Raw genomic sequence first — 22,891 nt, 5'->3', positions numbered from 1 at the left:
TGTATTCTGCGTTGGGTCCGGGTATCCATCTCTACTGGATCCACTCGCACTTTTCATGTCATCAGTGGACCCACTAGGCGACACCCGCCGTTTCTCAGTGTGACAAGCTCCATTGGGCCGGACCTGGGGCCGGCTGCTGTCCAAACCGTCCTCTCTAATCTCTCCTCCCCTTGCCTCTCCCCATCGGGGCAACTGCCCCGTGGCAGTGTGACGCCCCTGGCAATTACAGGGTGATTTCCCTCCTACTCTACACAGAAGTGTGCTTTTTTGCCGCTGCGTCTCGCCCTGCCTGTGCCAGTTGGATCGTTGTAGCCGCTTTCATCGTAAGTCGATTCATTTATCGGTGTCGTTTTATGACAGCTATGCTTATTACTGTGGTGTGATGTGTTGTGCTGAACCGTCCCGTCCTAGTCATCAGTTTCACAGAAGATTAACGTCATCATGCATCTTGTATAAACGACTGTGAACCATAAACATTGGATGGTCTTAGGGCTTATCCGCTTGGCTAGACTCTTTTTGTCTCTAGCGTATGGTAAATGTCATGTACTACTCTTCGTGATGATAAATTGCTTGAAACTAAACGGTCCTAGGTCATAAGTCGAGTTAGAACAGCAGTGTACATCGACTACGTAAAAGCTAGCGTTTATTTATCCTACGTTGATTTTGATTTCCTGCGGTGTTACGGACCAAACCTCTAGTGATGGCAGGTGTTTTAGCGTGTTTGGTCAAACAGTGCGTGAGTGTGATCGATGTTCCCGTGGCACCTGCGGGCACGTGAGACGTTTGTAATTTGAGCTGTAGCGGTGCACTATTGGCTTACCGTGGCGTGGCCCAGCTGTTTAATGTGATGCGTTCAGTTTCTGCCGTCCGTCAGACGGCTCCTGGGAAGACTTCGATGAGGGTTCAATGTTCAAATGTGCGGAGACTTGTTGCGATACGCTAGAATGTAACTATATTTGCCTGTTAGTGTTGGTATTGGCGGGTGTGTGTGCGGGTATGCCGTCGCAGCTTTAGAGCAATGCCCGGCGGTCTAACGTTTCCATGTTGTGCCGTACGAAGAAGAAGAGCTGCTGGGTAATTTTGAGGTAGGTAGGATTCTCTACCGTGACTGCTATATCTGACCTGAAGAGTGTGTCACTATGTGCTGATGGCTGCTCTGCCGTCCAAAGGCAAAACCGCATATGTCGGGTCAGGTCATGACCCGACATATGCGTTTTTGCCTTTGGACGGCAGTGCTTACGAGTTATGTTCACGGTCGCTGTTCTTGGGTGGCTGACGCTGTGTTATGTGCTGGCTTTACACGATGTCACTGCTGTAGATTAGCCGGACGAGCTATATGCTGCGCTGTGGAACAGTTTCAGTCATGCGAGTAACAAACGCGCTGCGAATTAGATCGGTGTGCCGTTAGGTGCCGGGCTTGGAAGAAGCAACAACCCCGGACAGCTAGCGGTACACCTTGGGGAACGCTCCGGTCGCTACATTGTCAAAAACCTTAACATCAGTAGAACGTTGAGTGCAGAAATGGTGACCATTTGGAGCACCGATTGAGGAATAGGCATTTCACCTTGTCAAACTTCATGTTTGTTCATTCATGTTTCTCCGAAACACAGGGGAAAGCCAGCATAAGGTGAAGCTCTAAATAAGTATCAGGCTATTTCAATGTTCCTTCCCTCTTTACGCATTGTTGTGGAGTAGGAAAATTTGCACTGACATTGGCTTAGCGTTTTTTTTTTTTTTCTTAGACAGGAGCGTTCCCTCTAATTCGAGTCGTTTGAAGAAAATCGTTGATGTCTCGCCGTTGCCCGATTCCCGTGAATATACTATTTTAGTTGGAACTGACTTTTTATGAATTATGTCAGAAGCAGTATCGCACGTCGATGTCCGTACTTATGAAGTCAGGCATACCAGGGACGTCTTTTTTCACGACTACAGCGGTTTTACAAAAGGTCGCTAGCATCATAAGCCCAGTTTGCACCCTATCCCCGCCGCACACCGCCACTTGAACACGACCCCAGATGCAGCACCTATTCCGCCGCGCCTCGGCCGCCGGCCTAGCAACAGACGCCCAAGGTCAGACGGTCACGTGACCGGCCGGTGACCGGCCAATCACATCGCTCGCTCGGGCGGCCAGACAGAGCCTCGGGCTACACAGTACGCCGGGAACACAGTGAACGGTCTGACCAAGGTCGGTGGCTGTAATCTCGACTTTACTATGCATGAGCAATACATACACAATATGGCTTTAAAAAAGGAACACATAAAGCTACCGGAAAGGACGCCGTATTATAAACGTTATAAGGTGGTCTTAACGGAATACAAACACAGCAAGTGTATTATTAGGCTGGTGTATTGAGTAAAGACAGATCAAAGTATTCATGTTATGACTAGGATCCACCCTATTTGTACAGTATGAACTGACAGATGCTTCAAAATGCCCGTCAGTCAGCAATTCATCTAAAACAGATAAAACAAGCGCGATACACTGCTCTTACATACCCGACCCAATTACTGAATGGATGCAAAAGCACATTTCATTCAATTGTCATATCCGCAAACGCAGTAGGGAGTTTGCGAGCAAACGCGGCTCGAGAGCAAAAAGCTAAGGGACAGCTTATGAGTGGCTATTAACCCTAGAACGCCTAGGGGGGGGGGGGTTGTATCAACCCTCCCCCCTGAGGTTTTTTCAAAGTACACGCTAAACGGCTTGTCGTAGCGGGCTGAAATTTTCAATACCCTCTGGGGCAACCTTTGCGCATCTTTTGCCGAAAAAAAAATTGATCGGGTCATGTCAGGTCACGGAGTTATGACGTCATAAGAGGTACAGCCTCCGGCCGACAGTTACCAAACGTGTGCGCCGAATCCCTAGGTTTTCTGCCGGTGATACCCACATTGTTTGATGGATCATGATGAAACTTCCCATGCATGTTGGGGCAAGCATTGGCTATCGTGTGGTGCAAGAAAATTGACCGGGTCAGGTCAGGTCACGGAGCTATGACGTCACAAGAGGAACAGCGTCCGGTACTATTTTTGAAAAGCGCCCGAACCACTATTTTGCTAATTCTTGTCACCTCAATGGGAATATGCAGCAATATTAGCTTCTATAGGAAGCAAATGGACCTCCTAAATCCAAAAATACAATCAGATTTCAAAAATTTAAATTTTGATTTTTCGAATTTCTGCCGCCGACTGTGACCTTGCCGACTTCCGGCGCTCCCAACGCGCCATTTTTAGAGCTAGGGAAACGAAATACATCTCAAACGATAGAGAATTGATCAAGGAACACGATACTGAAGGTTTCAAGTCGATATCTCCCACCGTTTTGCCGCAATCGCCGCGGAAAGTTGAAAAAGTTTGATTTTTTCGGAAAATTTGACCTTTGACCGGTCATAAGTAGGTCAAATGTTGACCTAGGACCAAAAAATATACCACCAATCGCGAGATCTCGTTGAGAGCAATCCGTTGGTTTTTTCCGCTAAGCTCTACGACCTTCCGTTTCGAAACGCCAGGGGGGGGCGTAACAACCCCCCCCCCCCCTGGTCGTTCGTGTTATGAGAAATGGCCTGGTCGTGCGAGGGTTAACCCTATTAGTGGCAGGGGGGGGTTGTTTTTATCCACCCCTCAGGTTTTTCGGGAATATCTCCGAAACCGCTGAAGCTACGATGCTGAAATTTTCTGACTTTTCCTAAAACTAAATTGGGCACATTCCCTGAAAATTTCAAGTTCATAACTTTACCAGGGGCGGCTCCAGAGCACTGGGAATTGGGGGTCCTATTCGTGAAGCGAGTCATTTGGGCGAAGATCACGATGCTGCACCAGTTTTACGAACAGTGAATGAAAGGTATCATGTGATAACATATACAAAGTTATTGTGCATCCTCTTTTGACACGTTTTTGCTATAATAGGCGGATCCAGGCGTCCAAAAAGGGGGGTTATTTTTTACCTCCCAACATAGGTGCCCTGACACCGCCTATGCATGACCAATACAATTTTAGTCGTTCTCTCATAAGAAAATTGTAACATAACAAGACCATTGCCACCCTTTTTAGAAACAGTACCAACAAAAACCTTATTTACTATACTTTTTGTGTACCCCCAATCTCAATGATCTGTATCCGCCTATGATTTTTGAAAATGCATATTTTTAGGATCCATGTGAATTCCTGGTTCATTCTCTATCGATCGGCAAAAGTTGCGTTAAGATTGGTTCAGAAACCTGGCCGTGATAAACAGTCTAAAATGTATCTGCAATTTTCCCGTTTTTACCCCCCTCTACCCCCCTATTGACATTTTTTAATCTTATTTTTTTTTAGAAATGTAGATCACGTTGAGCCAAATCGAATGCCGTTTGAATTTTGAAAATCGGCCGGTTAGATCTCGAGATATCAAGGGGGGGTCGTAAACAGCCCCCCCCTGCCACTAATATGGGGTAGCCAGGAGCCTGCCACTAATAGGGTTAAGTGTGTGCGTATTACTGCTTGTGTTACCAAAGCAGCTTGAATTACCTACTTTACGCAAAGAATAAAATACAAAATTTAACTAAAACCGTCATTGTAGACAGTAAGTACATTGAACCCGGCAGCCCTCTGTCATAAAATCGTTCTGCAGTTATGCGCACGTCATCCATCTTACCCTTCTCATTCCTTTCAGACGCCATTGTTAGAGCTAACACTTTACTCTTGTTATAGCTGCGCACTCCATCGGAGCACACATCTTGAGCAAGCTTAGTTATACATCAGGCCATCGGCGCACGAGTGTTTGTGTAGCCACGCGGCTCGACTGCGCGTCACCACTTGGCTCCTATCGTCCGAAAATGGCGTGTCTCGCTCCGCACACACCCTTCCAACTATCACAATTTCTGGCGATAATAGCCGTTTTTACGACGGGCTATCCGGCGAATGCACCTGATTTGACCAAATCTGCACCTAATCTCTTTTACAGCAAATAGCTTCATTTTATGAATTTATTTCAGTGTTTTAATTGATGATGCTCTCTGTTAATATGACAAAGCAGGCATATAAGCAATTAGTGAAACCCTAGCTGATAGCTGCTAAGAGACACACTGAACCTAATCTGACCAAATCTGCACCTAATCTGTACCAGATGTGCACCAAATGTGTACCAGATGGCCGTCGTGAAAACGGCTATTATGCAGCATCAAGTGGACCTGACGATCGACGTGTTACTGAGCTGCCACGCCTTGCACCTACTTGAGCTAATTGAAAGTATGGATCGTTAGGAAAGAGTGGGCAGCCTTTTACACATAAAAACTGCAGCAAAACATGCGTTATCTATCACCCGTGGGCCGTGGAGTCACTACAAACCGAGCTTCACGTACGCTCTTAGCGACCACTATGAGCAGCTATACCTGTAGCAAGATAGGAATTCTCCGCAACCCGACTGTACAGTGTGTACTGTGTACATACAGTGTGCCGTGTCGGCTAAACAAGGCGACCCACCAACGAGAACACGGGCCAGGTCAGTGACACGGCTCCAGACACTGACCCGATATTTACCGACCACACGAGAGCAATATAGTTGCAGAGCAACAAGCACAGCAGCAAATGACTACATAAAGGCGAAGAGCACGATCAATATGACTAAGAATAGAACCAGTGACAGACAAAAGAAAGCTAGAAAAGCACAATCCTATCTAATCCAGAGTTCATATATTAAAGATTTCAGACTCATTTGTAAGCGAAAATTTAATGCCGTATTCTGGTTTTATGGTATCAACTATCAAAGTTACTTATTAGGTCTTACTAACGCATATATACTATGTACACTGCTCAACACAAGCCAGCTGCCCGTCCTTCCTGCAAGTCATGCATACATACATAGATACATACATAAATGAACTCGACAGACGGGCAGCCACACATTCTGGCTGTTTGCGCAAATAATACAAGTAGAATTGCACGAGAATTCGTCAGTAAGATACCATTTATACCCGTCATATCACACGAGTACCCATTACCCATTTTCACTTGCATTGCCAGTTTGCACTGCATCCAATGTTCAAAGGACGTAAGGTCTCCCTTGCTTTCCGTGCCGTCATAACCGAGTCTCCCTCCACAAGAAGGTCTTTCACATTGCCACCTTTCTCGCCATCCATACCGTAAGACCTCCGCCGGAGCTATACGGCGTCGCTGTCCATCGCTGTCGTGTAGGTGAGGTCCGTCGCCGAGGTATCGCCGGCTGCTTTCAAACGGCTGCACGAACGAAAACAGAACATCAGAAACACATAACAGGGGAGCATTGCACACATAATCACCAGCGCCTTCGCGGCAATAAGGCTCTTCGGTCAGCTCCGGCGCCCGCCGCGCTAGCTCGCATAGCCTATGTTTTGCCAATAGATGTCACTAGTGTCGACGCCGTGAGGTAGACTGCACCGCAGCGCAGTCGCGCCGTGAGTTAGACTGTGCCGCAAGACAGACAGTGTGCACAGCGCCATTGGCAGGCTGTTGAAGAAAGTGGCATAACTAATTAATAAGGCTTATTGGTGGTATTTACGATGACCCACATTGCATGTTGAGCATGGTTTGACTGCACGTCTTTAATCGCATCCAATCAAATATGGACATCGTAATCTACCAGCACACTATTGGCATCATTCGTTCATGGAGCGAATGAAATATTACTGCTCAAGCATGGCTCATTTGAGATCGACGCACGCATTCATCATTCAGTTCATATAAATAACGTATGCGTGATCACATAATCAACCCCTAAATCACCATATAGAGAGCGTCCCTATTGAGCGCTTCTATAGAGCGTGGATCCCGTGTATCGGCATGCCATCTGAAAGCTGGAACGATGAGTGCGCTTATAAAAATTATTGCCTTTTCAAATGCAAGAAAGTTGGAGGACCTATAGGTATAAGACTTCTATCGGTGTTAACTTTGTTTACTCCTAGTCCTAATGTGACTATTGAGCGACTCATTTTACCCGCCCGGCGCGCCGTTTACCTGGTGAGTGCTCCCGGTCTGGTACGCTGCATGTCGGCTGGACGCAGGTAGGCTCGACCTCGCCAGCGGTACCAGTGCTTCTTGAGCGTGGACTGTACTTCCGTATTGCAGAAACAGTACAGCAGTGACACGATCAGACCCTGAAACGTCACCAAATCAGCACAATATAGCCTGACGTCATATTCAATAAGGCAGTCGAACAATGATGAAACGGATAAGCCATGGAAATTCATAGGCCATACCAGAACGTAGTCGTACAACGAGACAAATACCATAATAGTTATCTGATGAAGTATGGACTATAGGCATGTGTTAAACGGTGAACTATATATGTGATGGATCAATATTCTACGGTCATTTAATCGATACGGGGCTAAAAATTGAAGAAGAAAAAGATGACGCATCAGTTTTCCTAAACTGACTGCCGATTCTGTCGGTGTTACCTGTACGGAGACCAGCACCGTCTGGATGTAGTAGATGACGTGTTTGGTGCTCGGTGCCACCAGCACCAGGATGTAGGTGACGCCAAGCAGCGGCAGCAGCACCAACAGCGCCTTGGTCGCCTTCTTGTATTGCTGCGCCTCCGAGGAATTAGTGGAGCGTAACTTGGTGATCAGAACCTGTTCAAAAACACATCGCAGTACATTAGCTGTTCTAAGGAACGGTATAGGCATTCGTTGTTCAGTTATTTGTTACTTTTTGGTTGCTGTAAAGAATAAATATATTCATTATCTTTATCATAGATGATAACATGATTCATCTTATCTATGTCGTTATTCATTATTTTAGTTATCATGAAGCAAATTTATGCATAGCAGGTCCCTGTCGACAGCAATATTCAAAAACGTTCACCGTGACAACTCTCGTAATATTAGGATGACTTTGTCATTGTCTAGGCACACTTACACACATTATTTTGACGAGGAAGACGACATTGCAGGCGAGCACCATCAGGGAGGGCGCGATGTGGATCCAGTCCCACTCACTATCCTCCAGCCACGGACACTGCGACAGGAACGCCTGGTCCAGCGGCGGCTCCAGACCGCGCACAAACGAGTAGTTACCCTCGGCGGACACGCACAGGTTGTGCTGAAAACGGGCCGGCATTAACCAATGTATTTACTGCAAGGTGTAGGAGGTGCATTTGGTAAATTATACCTGAACGGCAAAACAAGTTAGTATTGAAGGCATCTGAAATTATTTCCCAAGAGACTTGTGTCCCCTGAGAAACCGTTTTTGATAGAAATTGTATGGAGCGAGGGGCACGTTCTGGCACGCCAGTAAACAAAAAAGTAGACACGTAAGAGTCTGAAGAACGTCTGATATAAATCTCTGATAAAGCTTTCTGATAAAGATCGATAAAGCGCGCACCCACCAGCGAGAGATAGCCCTCCTCTGACACCTGTTCCCCGGACGTGTAGGACTTTACGACGCTCCAAGTGGCCACCACCAGAAAAGGCGCTCCTGTGGAACATACACAGATCAGCGAATTGCGCCTCCTGAACAAAAAGGTACCCATTTAGTGTTCGTTACAGTCATCGGATCAGGTAAAGTAACTCAAATAACTATGCCGATTGAAACGCATACAACAAAGCGTCTTATTAGACGCGTTTACATAGGGTTTGTTGCAAGCTTATATCTCCGTCCGTGATGTTGCAAAAGATGCTTATGGTGCTTAACAATTTACAAAATGATCCCCTCTAAATATTTGAAGACCACTGCATCGAAATTATCGCCACATTAACGAGCTAGAGCCTCGTCAAATATGCTATGTAAACCGGGTTATTGCTCAACGGAAATCCAAACCAATTGCGAAGTTGCTGTGTGTTATAGATGTTAGTAGTTCATACGTAGACAAACGTCCTTTTTATAACCGTTCATGCATCGCGTAATAGATGGATATTGGGGCGAAAAGCCCGAAACATACTTACCCCATCCGATTAGTGGATAGAGGTAAGCTCTTACTCTATCCACCATGAAGGTCTGTACCACCATCATGTATAGATTGAGGCCTGAAAAGATTGAAATTAGTTGGAATCTCAGACATACATAGGCATTAGGGTGGGTCATCCGAGAACTTTTTTTCGACGACACAAAATGAAGACCGAAATTCCTACGGAGCATGTCACGAGAAGACTGTGTGAATTTTTTCAATTTTTTTGGTTGAGGTTGCGGGTCGCCGCAGCCAATTAATCAACCGGGTTTTTCGCTACATTTTCACTGTACGCGAGTTTTGAGCACAAATGTCAAATAATTAATTATTTTCAAATATATACATCGAAACTTCAGCTATTCCTCAACCTATCCTGTAAGTCTGTTGGCTGTATCTCTCTAACTGTGGCCATGGTGCCATGCTCTTTGTATCGGTTTTCCGCAACTCGATCGCAGCGCCATCTCTTGAGAGGACTGTTAACCTTGCGTCGGTCGAGACAATATGCATTCTGCTGATGCGATCTTAGGACGCTGATGAAAAACGTGAGGCACTGGAGCGTATACAGCGTGAAAGCTGTCAATTGCAATTAAAGTAGCCATGAAATATACATATTAGGGGCTCACCTGACTTAAGCACAGCCATTATTCGCCAAGTGCGATAGTGTCCGCTGGACCTATTAGTCATTTGATTCTGCGCTGAGACTTCAGCAGCATTATTCCCAGTTTTGGCTTCGATTATTTCCTTGCCTGTAAATATAACCTTTCTTTTGAAATGCAAACATAGTGTTAGAACTGAACAGTAGCAGCTCAATTGCAGAATAAGTACTAAGTTAGCCTCGTCAACTTAGCCCGGCTTCATATGACAACAGACTGAGGGTGAGTTGCGAGGTATCCTGCTGATCGGCGATCCGCGTATCATATCACTGCCCGAGGTGCACGTTCTCATCGGACCATCAGATCCTATTTTGATGACCTAGGCCACCACTACAAGCAGTGGAGCATCGAGCTTCGGCCTTCGAGGGAAACTGACCTCATAATAACCGCGGTAGTTACTAGCTGCTAAGCGGTCGCCGACGCGACGTTGTTGCAGTTAGTGGAAAGGAGCCTCCATGTCGAAACGGAACTAATGCCGCGTGGTGGTCCTCGGTGACACTTCACATTCTGTTCTAGGAGAGGCAAGTAATTACAAAGGAAATGCCCTTCTGCATTTTACGTGCATAAGGATGCGTCGTTTATCATGATAAATAGGATAGTCGTGCTAGATCATCGGCTAGGACGAGCCTGCTGGACGAGCATATTGCTTCAGTATATGAGCCCGGTAGTCAATGCTTAATTCTATTTTACACCAAAATCAGACAAGGGCCAAATTATTAAACAAGTTTACAAGACTTGTGGAAAAGCCATTGGACTAAAGCCGCGCCGATCAGTGGACCATTTATGTACTAAGAGTGCCTGTGCATCGAGCGGGAACCGTTCGTGCCGTTTCGGGCAACGCCATGCAGTCCAGATCAGAGTCACTTCTGAACAGCCCGGAAGCAGGCGTCACCTCTTGACAAATCTCGAGGTAGCTGTCAGTAAGGAAGCTTGAGCCTTTGAATTTGGTAAAATGGCTTACATTGGCAGCTTGCAAGATACGTATTCCGTCGCGATCGCCCAGCATACAACATACATTGACCAGCTTCGAACCATCACCGAGTTCAATTTTGTTCACTTTGTCCCAATGTGGTCCGAAATTACGGAGTAAACATTGCAGAGACGGTCAATTACTCCAAAGCATCCAGCTATTGTGAGACCTCTCAGGCTCATCGGTCTGTGTCATTTGCTCAGTGATCGACAGGAATAAGTACCGGGCTCACTAAAGGAAACTTTTTTTTTGGGCAGTAGGTACTGGCCGATACAGACAGCCAGCAAACAGTGCATACACTGCGATGCTTGCTGAACTAAGGAATGGTGATACGAAGACTCGAGCCACTTACGGCAAAAAAGTGTAGGAAGCGAATGAGGCAGGAGACATAAAGATATGCGATTCTATCAGCATTTTGCAATAAACAAGTCATGTTTAAACATGCAGCTCATAGATCGGTCCAAAGAACGCGTTACAGAGTCACCAATAGCAATCTCGCTGGAAGAGGGTGACCTTCGACCCGCTGCCCCGCGCCCCACTGGGGTCTGCGTATAACACGCCCTACTGGGGGGGGGGGGGGGGGGGGGCTATTCATAGCCCCCCCTCCTAACTCCAAAACTACTAGGCCGATCGTCAAAATTCAAACGGCGTCTGATAGCCCCGGAAAAACTGTCGAGCGAAACCTAATTTCATTGACCTCGAGGTCACCGATGACGTCACAGGTCAGGTCAAAGTAAAAATTATTAGCATTTTGGCTTCTTCACGTTTTGGGCTCTGGCCGCCGTCTTACAAGTCAGATCAGGCTCATTTTTGGTTCAAACACTCGTGAACAGATGCTCTAGATACTCTGAGGGTACCAAACTTGTACTTTGATTTTCAGGTCAAGGTCAGGTCATCACAGGTCACGAAAATATTATATCATCCGTCGGTCACGTGACACATGTTTTATGGTCCATTTAGGCCTAACATTTCGAATTTGATGTCGTCTGTGTCATTCGAGGTCATTTTGACTCAAATTTAGCTTAGGTCAGGTCACTTTCAGGTCAAAAAAGGTCAAATTTTGAAGTTAAAATTTTTCAACAAAAAAGGTGTCTATTGGATGCAGTTTGAGCTCAGGAACACGGTGGTGCTATTTATATTGGCGTACGATGTCAAATTCGTGCTGAAAAATTGATTTGAAAAATTAATAATTGTTAATTTTTTGCAATAATGCGTATAACTTGGCCATTTTTGAAGATATTTAGCTAAAACTTGCTAGAGTTAGTCATAATAATGCGTTCTATCACATATATTCCGGTTTTTTCGAAAAGTCAAAATTTTTCTGAAAAAAATGTAAAAATATAAATTTTGAATTTTATTATATGAAATTTTCGAAATTTCCAAAATTTCGAAAATCCGAGATAGCAGTTTGATAGCGCAGTCTATTCTGAGTCCTCTCATGCAAAGAAAATGGATCTAGCTTAAAAACTGAGCTCTTGGGAGCGATTGCCGTGGTTCAATGTTTTGCGTCGAAATCGGCCGAACATGACGTCACTCTGACGTCATTTCCGGCCGACCTATGGTAGGTACGAAGTTCAAATTTTGACACAAGGTGTCAAATTGATGCAGCCGAAGGTACTGAAAGTTTGGCGTCGATACGTCAAGCGGTTCGGAAGTTATTGCAGAAAAACGGGAGGGGGGGCTATAAATAGCCCCCCCCCCAGTGGGGCGCGGGTTAACAAATTAATTTCGATCCGGTGCATACCCATACTCACTACTCAGACAGTGGAGCGAGCCGTCCGGCTCGTAACTTAGGCAGCATACGCTGTTGTTATTAGAAGAGCACGTCTCGGTTACATCACGTGTGCCATCAGGACGCAATGCAACGCTCTCATGCCGGCGTTTGAATCAATTATCGAAGTGTGATTTTCTGTCCTAGGACGGTAAGGTGGCTGGCTACATTGCATTCAAAAATGAACATACGGTTTGGACTGATGTTATCTGTCTGCAAAACTTAATTTAACTGATAAACATATATCAAAGTTAAGCATCTCGCTGTTTTCTTGGCGAAATCACTTAATAACAATAATATAAGAATAACCAGTAACCTCATAATATAAATCAGAAATAGGAGCCAAAAAGTTATATTTAAAGTTATCGAATATTTCGCTCCTGGAGCTTCGTCAGCGATAATTACAGAAAAACATATCCGTTTTAAACATGGAACAACAAAGAACACTGCAGAATAAATAGCAAACTCATGCTACACTTCGCAAGGGACCGACATTTTTGGCGAAGTTTGAATAGGTACAATATGAATGTATGTATGCAGTGTACGTATTTACAATATACACGTATATAGGTACAATAAACAATAGCTTTACATACAAACATAATCGACTACATGTGCACTGCATACATTACACATAATATCATCAATTATTCACATGTGATTGTTATTATGTACACTTCAGACTATATGTATCCAGAGAAGTTTGTGACGTATTTACATTTTGAATGATGTTCTCTTTATGATTATACAACATATACATATATATGTATATAATATACTACACATATATACAGAGAAAATATTGTACAGAAATATACAGGTCTATCATACATAGACATAAAAAACTGTAAACCATTAACATATATACAGATGTGGCATGTACAATGCTTACATATATACATATATCTATGAGTCATATATCATCTATGTACAATTGTCACGTACAGTATGTATATGTATATCTAAGGCTGCAGCCGTGTCAGCGGCCACGAGGTAGTCTGGGTGTTAAGTGTAGGTCTCTGGTCTCTGATGTACATGGACTCTTTTATTTTTCTGTCGGGACCATCCTTGGCGCGAGCCAGAATGCTCAGTTTCAGGTTGTTACATGTCAGAGGGGTGTGTAGGTGTTGGTTTTGATGAGAGCCAAACGGTGTGTCTATGCGTTTGTTGCGTGCGTCTCCAAGGTGTTCATTGAATCGCTTCCTTATCGAGCGTCTGCTTTCACCGATGTAAAAGGACTGGCCCTCGGGGCACAAAGAACAATCAATCCTGTAGATGGTGTTTTTGAAGTGGCACTTCCCTGCAAGCCCTGCACAGCATGTGTTGCAGCGCCTACCTCCACCTGGACATGCAGGAGGACTGAAGGCTGATTTAATCAGCTTCTGGCCGACAGTCTCGCCGCCTTTCCAGGCCACCTGAAAGGCAATTTCACTGCGCCTCACGATGCCTTGCACTATGTGGCACAATTGATCGTCAACGAATGGCAGAACGAGTGGGGTTTTGTAGGCTCTAACCTGATCGTGCTGACCTCGTGTGCCTGTGTCTGTCCTGTTATGTGTTTTGGTGGCCTCCTGCCGTGCTCTGTGAAGTGTGGCCCGTGGGTAGCCGTTTGATTGGAAAAGGTCATCTACCTTATGGAGGCTGCGCTCGGTGGGGTCCCCTGGTGACGATAGTCTCAGAGCCCGTAGGTATTGGGACCTAGCTGTTGCACGTTTTACAGACATAGGCTGTGCCGAGTTGAAGTGCAGAATGACATTCTGCCGAGTCATTCTGCACTTCAACTCGGCACAGCCTATGTCTGTAAAACGTGCAACAGCTAGGTCCCAATACCTACGGGCTCTGAGACTATCGTCACCAGGGGACCCCACCGAGCGCAGCCTCCATAAGGTAGATGACCTTTTCCAATCAAACGGCTACCCACGGGCCACACTTCACAGAGCACGGCAGGAGGCCACCAAAACACATAACAGGACAGACACAGGCACACGAGGTCAGCACGATCAGGTTAGAGCCTACAAAACCCCACTCGTTCTGCCATTCGTTGACGATCAATTGTGCCACATAGTGCAAGGCATCGTGAGGCGCAGTGAAATTGCCTTTCAGGTGGCCTGGAAAGGCGGCGAGACTGTCGGCCAGAAGCTGATTAAATCAGCCTTCAGTCCTCCTGCATGTCCAGGTGGAGGTAGGCGCTGCAACACATGCTGTGCAGGGCTTGCAGGGAAGTGCCACTTCAAAAACACCATCTACAGGATTGATTGTTCTTTGTGCCCCGAGGGCCAGTCCTTTTACATCGGTGAAAGCAGACGCTCGATAAGGAAGCGATTCAATGAACACCTTGGAGACGCACGCAACAAACGCATAGACACACCGTTTGGCTCTCATCAAAACCAACACCTACACACCCCTCTGACATGTAACAACCTGAAACTGAGCATTCTGGCTCGCGCCAAGGATGGTCCCGACAGAAAAATAAAAGAGTCCATGTACATCAGAGACCAGAGACCTACACTTAACACCCAGACTACCTCGTGGCCGCTGACACGGCTGCAGCCTTAGATATACATATACATACTGTACGTGACAATTGTACATAGATGATATATGACTCATAGATATATGTATATATATGTAAGCATTGTACATGCCACATCTGTATATATGTTAATGGTTTACAGTTTTTTATGTCTATGTATGATAGACCTGTATATTTCTGTACAATATTTTCTCTGTATATATGTGTAGTATATTATATACATATATATGTATATGTTGTATAATCATAAAGAGAACATCATTCAAAATGTAAATACGTCACAAACTTCTCTGGATACATATAGTCTGAAGTGTACATAATAACAATCACATGTGAATAATTGATGATATTATGTGTAATGTATGCAGTGCACATGTAGTCGATTATGTTTGTATGTAAAGCTATTGTTTATTGTACCTATATACGTGTATATTGTAAATACGTACACTGCATACATACATTCATATTGTACCTATTCAAACTTCGCCAAAAATGTCGGTCCCTTGCGAAGTGTAGCATGAGTTTGCTATTTATTCTGCAGTGTTCTTTGTTGTTCCATGTTTAAAACGGATATGTTTTTCTGTAATTATCGCTGACGAAGCTCCAGGAGCGAAATATTCGATAACTTTAAATATAACTTTTTGGCTCCTATTTCTGATTTATATTATGAGGTTACTGGTTATTCTTATATTATTGTTATTCAAAATGAGCCTCAAGCAGAGTTTCAGCTTTTTACGAAATCACTTAAGGTATAGCTTCCGGAGCAATTTATGATTCCTGAAGTATTTCGGATCGAATGGGTACAACTCACCTAGTGTGAAATAAGGAACACCAGGCACCTAGGAATACCAAAGAACACCATATACCCGACGTGGCAGCGGCTGCGTCAGCTTTTAACGGTCGGAAAGCCGTCAAAATCAATGTTATGCCAAACTTGCTCAATAGATGGCGCTGGTTTCGTTGCGCTCAGATCGCCGATGCTAATCGCTATTCTGAGCACGATTCTGACACTGGGGTTTCCAAACTTTGTGAAGAGGTGAGGGTAAGCGTGTAGAACTAGGAAAGTGGTAAATATAGTACCTTTCTCTAATTTTTCCCACTAACTTTTGCAAACAACGAGAAAAATTAGCAAAAGTGGTCTCGAAAAACCGTGGACGGCGCGCCCAGTTCCTTTTCAAAAATTCGCAAAAAATATGTTTTAACCGTTTTATGAATCAGCCCGTAGGAAAATCGCTCTTCACTTGAAAACTTGTTCCATCGACCCGCCCTAATAGGCATGCGTATACTTATGTATGTTTTTTTTCAGAAATAAGCAGCTCACAAATAAGCTGTAAACATAAATTGTATCAAAAGCAGGTACGAGTAAATGTTTTCATCCATGCCCATTTTATCAGGTGATATTGATTTGTTTAGCGTATGTAACGTATCGGTAGTATCGTGTTCTTGGTTGCGTTGTGTTGTCTCACCTTCCACAAACATCCAGAAGAAAGTGGCCACGTGAAAAAAGTGCAGCAGGATGACGAGACCGCACGAGGTCGGCGTCGTGCCTGCCATTGCCATCTGAGGGACATCGAGGTGACCGTGTTCAACAGCTCGGCACTGACAGGATAACCGACTTCACCTGACGCAGACACTGTCACCCAGACACCAGCGCAGGACGGGAAAGGGGCCGCCAACAGCGAACAACGGAGAACAGCCAATATCCCTTCACACCAGGAGACATTGACGAATGGCGGGGATTGTCGGAGCTGAGAGGCCGCTGGCGCTGACCACCCCCCCCCCCCCCGGTCCCCCGCAGCACAGGCGGACGGAGACGTATGAAGCCACGTGTGAGGTCACCAGCTGAGATTAGTGGCGCCCCACCAAACCGATACAAATTGCCGTCGAGCCGGTGACCGACGCTCGCGCCTGATCCGGGATCAAGGAACGCGGCGACAGCTACGCCGTACCCGGACACGAGGCATTATTGTCGGCATTACATGTGCATCATTGCATTAAAGTGATTATCTTAGACCTATATATGGGTCATAAGCCACCAAAGAAAACCCATGTTTCATTCATTTGCGCGCATTTTATTTTCTATTTGACAGTCACCTGGGTGTAATGTTTTGTGTGAGTTTTTATCTTTTACCGATTGCCGATCCGCTAGGAACTCCCGGCATGTGTCGGATTGTAAATGTTAACCCGCGCCCCGTTGGGCTCTGCCGAGCAACGCGCCCGGTTGGGGGGGGGGGCATTTTGGCCCCCCCCCTAAGATCTCGAGAACCACGCAACCTAGTGACAAGCGGCAAACGGTGTTGGATAGCCCTATCAGGGAACTACCTTGTGACCCAATTTTATTGACCTAGGTCAAACCGATGACGTCACAGGTCAGGTCAAAGGTCAAATTTTCACCGTTTACAGGCATTTCAAGAAATGCGTTGTAAAATCGAGTAAAATGCATTTCATTGAAAATCATCGATGGGGAAATGTTCTTCAAACACATATTTTGCTATTTGAGGTCACTGATACCAGGTCAGGTCACAGAGGTCAGGTCACTGGGGGGTCACAATATGAAAGTGTCGTGTGATACATGTTTTATGGTCCATTTCACATGACAAATGCGATTATGTGGGTTAGGCAGCCTTTGGGGCCAGCCTAGGTCACGTTTTGGTCAAGGTCAGGTCAAGGGCAGGTCAAGGTCAGGTCAAATTAGGTCAAATTTCAAAGTTAATATTTTTGCATAAAATGGGTATCGAATCGATGCAACTTGTCACGGGGAGTTCAATGGTGGTCTTTGTTTTGCCGTAAGTGGTCTAGAATCGCTAAAAATTGAGTTCAAAAATTTGACGTCATCATTTTTGAACAGTTTTTTCGCTATAACTTGGCCAAAAAACGAGATGTCGATCTGAAATTTGGTATGTATATAGAAGAGCGCAGGGACTATCACATATATTCCGGTTTTTTCGAAATTCGGAAAAATTTTGGATTTTTTAAAAGTTTTTCTAAAAAAATCAATTTTTTGAATTTTTGGGGGTCAAAAACCCAAAATTTTGAAAATCCGAGATAGCAGTTTTGTAGCGCCGCTTTTTGTCTACTAGACCATATAAAGAACTTTGAAATTGCTTGATAACTGTAGATTTGGTGAGCGTTTCAAGATTGCATGTTTTTTGCTCATTTTTGCTCGAACATGACCTCAGTTTGACCTCAATAACTCCTGACCTCAGGTGACCTAAGACTTGAAATTTGGTGTGAAGGTGTCAAATTGATGCCCGGGAAGGTCCTGAAAATTTGGCGGCGCTGCGCGCCGCCGTTTTCTTGCTATTCAGGAAAAACCACAGGGGGGGGGCCAAAATGGCCCCCCCCCCCAACGGGGCGAGGGTTAAGTGGCTTTGTGCCACTAAATCCTATATATCTATTGTCTATGGACTTGATATGTTCAGCAAGTAATAACAAAACAAAAATAAATAAAAGGCGAGTTGAAAAACTGTTGGCAAGACATCGATTTTTGAGTCTTACAAACTCCGAAACGGTTTCATGGCGATAATAGATGGTATTTAAATGGTTTCATGTAGGTGCTTTGTGTTTCTGGTTCTATAACTTGGGGTGCCGAAACGAACCTGCATTCTGGTGCCCCCCCCCCCCCCCCAACATGCCAGACAACGAGCCGGTATCTTTCTAACTTTCACATAAAAATTAGCCTAATTAGAAGGCCCGCATTCACGAATCCTTTCGGCAAGTTTTATCCTTCGGCTTTATCTGGCCGTTCTATGAAAACTTGGACCCGGGACAAACGAGCAGCGCTGTTGACTTCGTCTGATGAGACGAGAATGATTTACAAGCTTAGTGTCTCGGCTTAGGTCCATAGCAAAGTGCTGAGCCTCTCGAGATTGCGAGACCAGCACTTCTGCAACCCAATCCTTCTTGCTGAGCCGTTCATCATGCATCTTATCTGCAGTTGATTCAGCTTTCATGTCTTTCTTGGTTCAACTTCTAAACTCGCTGCACCTCACAGCACACTTTGGGTCTTTCTTTACCTCAATGGTCATGACGGTGATCCACAGTGCGTCATTGACCATGCACGCCACGAACAGATTCGTGTGGATGGTATTCCTTGGACAACGTAACTCCCTGTGAAAAACAAAACAAATATGTAAATGATAATACCAGTAAAACGCCTTTTGGGCGAAGAACGAGCGAGCGAGATAGTGAGCCCTGCACGTGCGGAAAGGCGAGAGGGTACTTCCAACGGGCTTGCGCAAAGCACCCTTCTAACCGGTCGCTAGCGGTGTTCCAAATTTGAGCGCAATCGGCCCAGCCGTTCTCGAGATCTGGAAGCGCCCCCTGCACGTGCGCACGTGCAAACGGGGTCCAAACTGACTTTTGCACGGCACCCTACTAACTGGTCCCCAACCGTGTACCAAATTTGAGCGCAATCGGCCCAGCCGTTCTCGAGATCTGGAAACGCCCCCTGCACGTGCGCACGTGCAGTAGCACCCTAACCGCAACACATGGGAATGCATTGCCTGGTGGGTGCCTACCTGTATGCCAAGTTTCAGCGAAATCGCCCCAGTAATTACCGAGTTACTGAAATGGGAACAAATTTGACACCTCTTATTGTTGCATTTTGCACGTGCAGTGGGGGTCACTCACATAGATGAAGAGTATCCGACCTTTGGTAGAAGGGATGCAGCTACCCTATAAAAATGACCGCAAGACAATCGCTCAAGCCGCTGCTGAGATATGGGCCTCTCAAAATCATTACTTTTGCAAAACTGCTTGAACACCCTTGACTTTTCACGTGGCACGTGCCACGACGGTCACTGAGATGTATCAAAAGTAGTCAATTACGGGGTAGAAGGGATGGGGCTACCCAACAAAAAAGCCCGCAGGCCAATCGGTCCAGCGGTTGCTGAGATATAAGCCTCTCAAAAGCGTTACAGGCCGGGCCGGGCCGGGCCGGGCCGCTCATACTGAGATTTTCCCGTTATGTTGAAAAGACTCACTTCGCTCGCTGCGCTCGCTCGCTCGTAATTACCCGGGAGGCGGGAAACATAGATAAAATATGTTCATCAAGTGTCACGTAACAAATATATATGTTTTCTTTGAAGTGTGCAGCGGGTGCGGCGGGTGCGCCCTCTCTATACTCCACTGTGGAATTTAAAGGCATTTACGCCAGTCCTCCCGTGGGTCGTTCAAGTTATTTGCTTCAGTAAGTGGTAACCGTAAAAGAGAATATGAGTGAATTTAACTCAGCCAGCTAGTTTAGAAGAACTGGGTGAAAATCAGCCAAAACGGAATCTCTCGACGGGCTTTGACAAATTTCTAAGCACTATGACAGATATCAGGCGTAGGCAAATGCTAAATAAATGTATAGAAATATTTTGGTTTGGTTTTAATTTAGGCTTACTTGAAGTGTCGGAAGATGGCGACGGCGGCCACAAGGGCCACCAGGCTAGCCGAGTAGCCCGTCAGGTAGATGGCAGAAGCGGCCTCAACACTGGCGCTGGACGGCGGCGGGGGGCCGGGGCTGCACGGGTGGGCCTGCAGCAGCAGCGGGCGGCAGGCAGAGTAGTCGGCGGATGACGCCCACACGCCGTCCGACAGACACATCCTGCTCGCCCGTCCTGCGGCACGGGACGGGGGCCGGTGACACGACGCTCTGGGACACTTCTTAAACGGTGGCCTAACTGTAATTTGCATGATTTTGCCCGTACTTATGTACTCTATATAAGCGGCACTTGACGGAACGTTTTTTTAAATGAATTTCGAAGGGCATGTGACAAAACTCGAATAAATCTGAAAGTACCATCTTTGATCTGTTTCGCGATTGCGTCTAAACGATTTTCTTCTTTTGTATTCTCAATTTGTCATGGATGCTCCAACGACCCGCATTCCGTAGTCTCTGCCCCGTTCTAAGCAGTCATTTAGCTCCCTCCACACCACAAGACGAAGCCGCAGACAGTTCTCGGTCAGTTCGGATCAGGGCTGCAAAATTTATGACCTAGTTGGCTTCGCAATCAGCCACCCGATCGAAGTTTTAGCATTGAGGCTGTGCGGCGCCACCGAGACCGCGAAACTTACTCGGAAAGTTTGCCGAATCCAGTGGCGTTACAGCGAGCAAACAATGAACTTTTGTGTCCGCGTCTGAAAATAACCCCGTGAACGGAGAAAGACAACTTCAAAACAAGATGGTACGGCAAATATAAATTTGATTTCCAAAAAAATCATTACAACTATGTCATTGGGCTAGTTAAAAACCGTAATTTATTTTGGCAAAGAACGCATTTCACTAGCTTTAACACGCCGCTATCAGGTGCCCGTACATAATTTAGAAGCCGAGCTAAAGAGGCGTTCAAAAATTCATGCTCTCCGTGAGAGAGGGGCCGGCGTCCAGCAACGCAGAGGCGCAGGGATGACGTCTCGACTGCCAGTCACTACATATCAATCACCCCTCTCCGTGTCTCGGGTCCATTAGCCACCCTGACTGATCCCCTCTCTTACACGACACCCTCACTGACCGCTCCTCCCTCCCGGCGGCTCTCTCTCTGATAAACCGGCACCGCTCGACACCCCTGTAATCCGATCTACCTCCGCGCCGCGCTGGTGGCAGAGACACCGGATACGGGCGGCGGTCCGCCACCCGTCGGCGTCCACGGCACGGATTACCTCCCGGCCAGCCGCGCCGGCCGCCGACCGCTGAATTATTCAGCCGGGAGTGGACCGGCGGCATAAGACTGGCATGGACCTGGTCCGGCTGCTGCTGGACCGACCATAAGTCTGATGGATGGTCCCGGTGACGGACAGCTCGCCGCGTGTTTACAGCGGGCGGCCGCATCAGTGCGCATCATCAGACCTCAGCACACATCTCACCGACACGGGGACCCATCAAACGTCTCTGCAGCGACCGCGAGACGCTTATTTGACCAGGACCATCTGTAACCGGGCGATGTGCTACTGTACCGCACTGCGGCGCTGCGAGGCAGCCCTGCCGGTTAACGCATAAATCGGCGGCCTCGGGCACGTCTCGGGCTGACGCCATACATCTCTGTCTGTCAGCGCCGGGCGCTGCACCTGCCGCGCGCGCCTCCGCCCGCCGGGCACCACTCACCACTCGTGTCGTAGAGCACGCCGCGGAACTCGTGGAAGCAGGCCACGCTGCGGTTGGTGCCGGCGCCGGTGGGTGGCCAGCAGAGCGCGCCGTCCCAGGTCCTGGGGCACCCTCCGGGGCCGACCGACCCCTCCTCGGCGGCTCCGGCGGCCACCTGCTGCTCCCGCGACCACTCGGAGCTCCGGCGGCTCCGGGAGGACCCGTCCTCCGAGTCCTCACACAGCCGCTGCCGCTCACTGGTGCTCAGAATCTGACCGCGGGAGGACTCTGCAGGTGACTGAGCGGCGGCGAGAGTCGCCAGCTGAGGAACCAGCAGACAGACGAGCAGCAGCGGCAGAGGCAGCGGCCGGGGGACGCCCCGGGTGAGAGCCATCCCTCACAGCTCTCCGAACACGAGACCACCTGGCGGCACGGAAAGACATGGAGAGCGGCGTTAGAGGTGGCACGGAACGGCACGGGCCTGTGTCAGCTGCGGCACGCAGCTACTGTCAAACGCAACACCAAAGTCACAGACCGGTTCAACACTCACCCTCCTTGCAGAGACCGAGATCAAACCGCGGTAAGTAGGTTCTCAGCCGTCTTGTCAGACAGTCTATGAATCACTCTGACAGTTACAATGTTCGCTTTATGGTGCTAGCCAAGACAGAAATGCTGTTACATGAAAGTAAAGGACAGGGAATTATCGATTACGTAACAAAGTCCATTGAAGGAAGAGCTCATCCTTAGCCCATCCATCATTGTACCTACTCAACTAATGTTTTTTTATAATTCATACGCATGTATAAGGTATTCAATTTCTACCATTAACCCTCGCCCGCACATGCCATTTTCCCATCCTAGAACGCACGTGGGGGGGGGGGGGGTTGCCACCCCTCGCGCCATTTCGTTCCTGTTGGAGATAGAGCTTAGCGGTAGAGACCAAAAAGATTCTTTGGGAAGAGACAAATCCAATGATACCCAGTTTTACCTTCTCAG

General features: G+C 46.8%; 1 protein-coding gene across 1 annotated transcript; it reads right to left on the bottom strand.

Moving 5' to 3' along the window:
• Positions 1–6,123: 6,123 nt before the first annotated feature.
• On the bottom strand, positions 6,124–22,296 carry LOC122366544 (diuretic hormone receptor-like). The gene is made up of 10 exons (XM_043338917.1): positions 21,917–22,296; positions 20,216–20,432; positions 18,843–18,936; positions 16,293–16,386; positions 8,898–8,978; positions 8,342–8,430; positions 7,873–8,055; positions 7,410–7,586; positions 6,967–7,106; positions 6,124–6,210 (listed from the first exon to the last, which is right to left on the bottom strand). Exons 1-10 carry the CDS (start codon positions 22,287–22,289, stop codon positions 6,135–6,137), a joined length of 1,524 nt encoding a protein of 507 aa, XP_043194852.1. The 5' UTR covers positions 22,290–22,296; the 3' UTR covers positions 6,124–6,134.
• Positions 22,297–22,891: the final 595 nt, after the last annotated feature.

This window comes from Amphibalanus amphitrite, unplaced genomic scaffold (genome assembly GCF_019059575.1).
Source record: "Amphibalanus amphitrite isolate SeventyFive unplaced genomic scaffold, NRLGWU_Aamphi_draft 000815F_arrow, whole genome shotgun sequence".
In the NCBI taxonomy this organism is placed as follows: Eukaryota; Metazoa; Arthropoda; class Thecostraca; order Balanomorpha; family Balanidae; genus Amphibalanus; species Amphibalanus amphitrite.
The sequence above is the reverse complement of the archived record's forward strand: the minus strand, read 5'-3'. Positions and strand labels throughout refer to the sequence as shown.

Excerpts from the sequence above, each read along its gene's own strand:
- LOC122366544 (XM_043338917.1), bottom strand. The coding sequence starts at position 22,289 with ATGGCTCTCACCCGGGGCGTCCCCCGGCCGCTGCCTCTGCCGCTGCTG. Across the intron at positions 20,433-21,916 it reads CGTGCTCTACGACACGAGTG|GACGGGCGAGCAGGATGTGT; the intron begins GTGAGTGGTGCC and ends CCCGTGCCGCAG. Across the intron at positions 16,387-18,842 it reads TCACCGTCATGACCATTGAG|ATGGCAATGGCAGGCACGAC; the intron begins GTAAAGAAAGAC and ends GATGTCCCTCAG.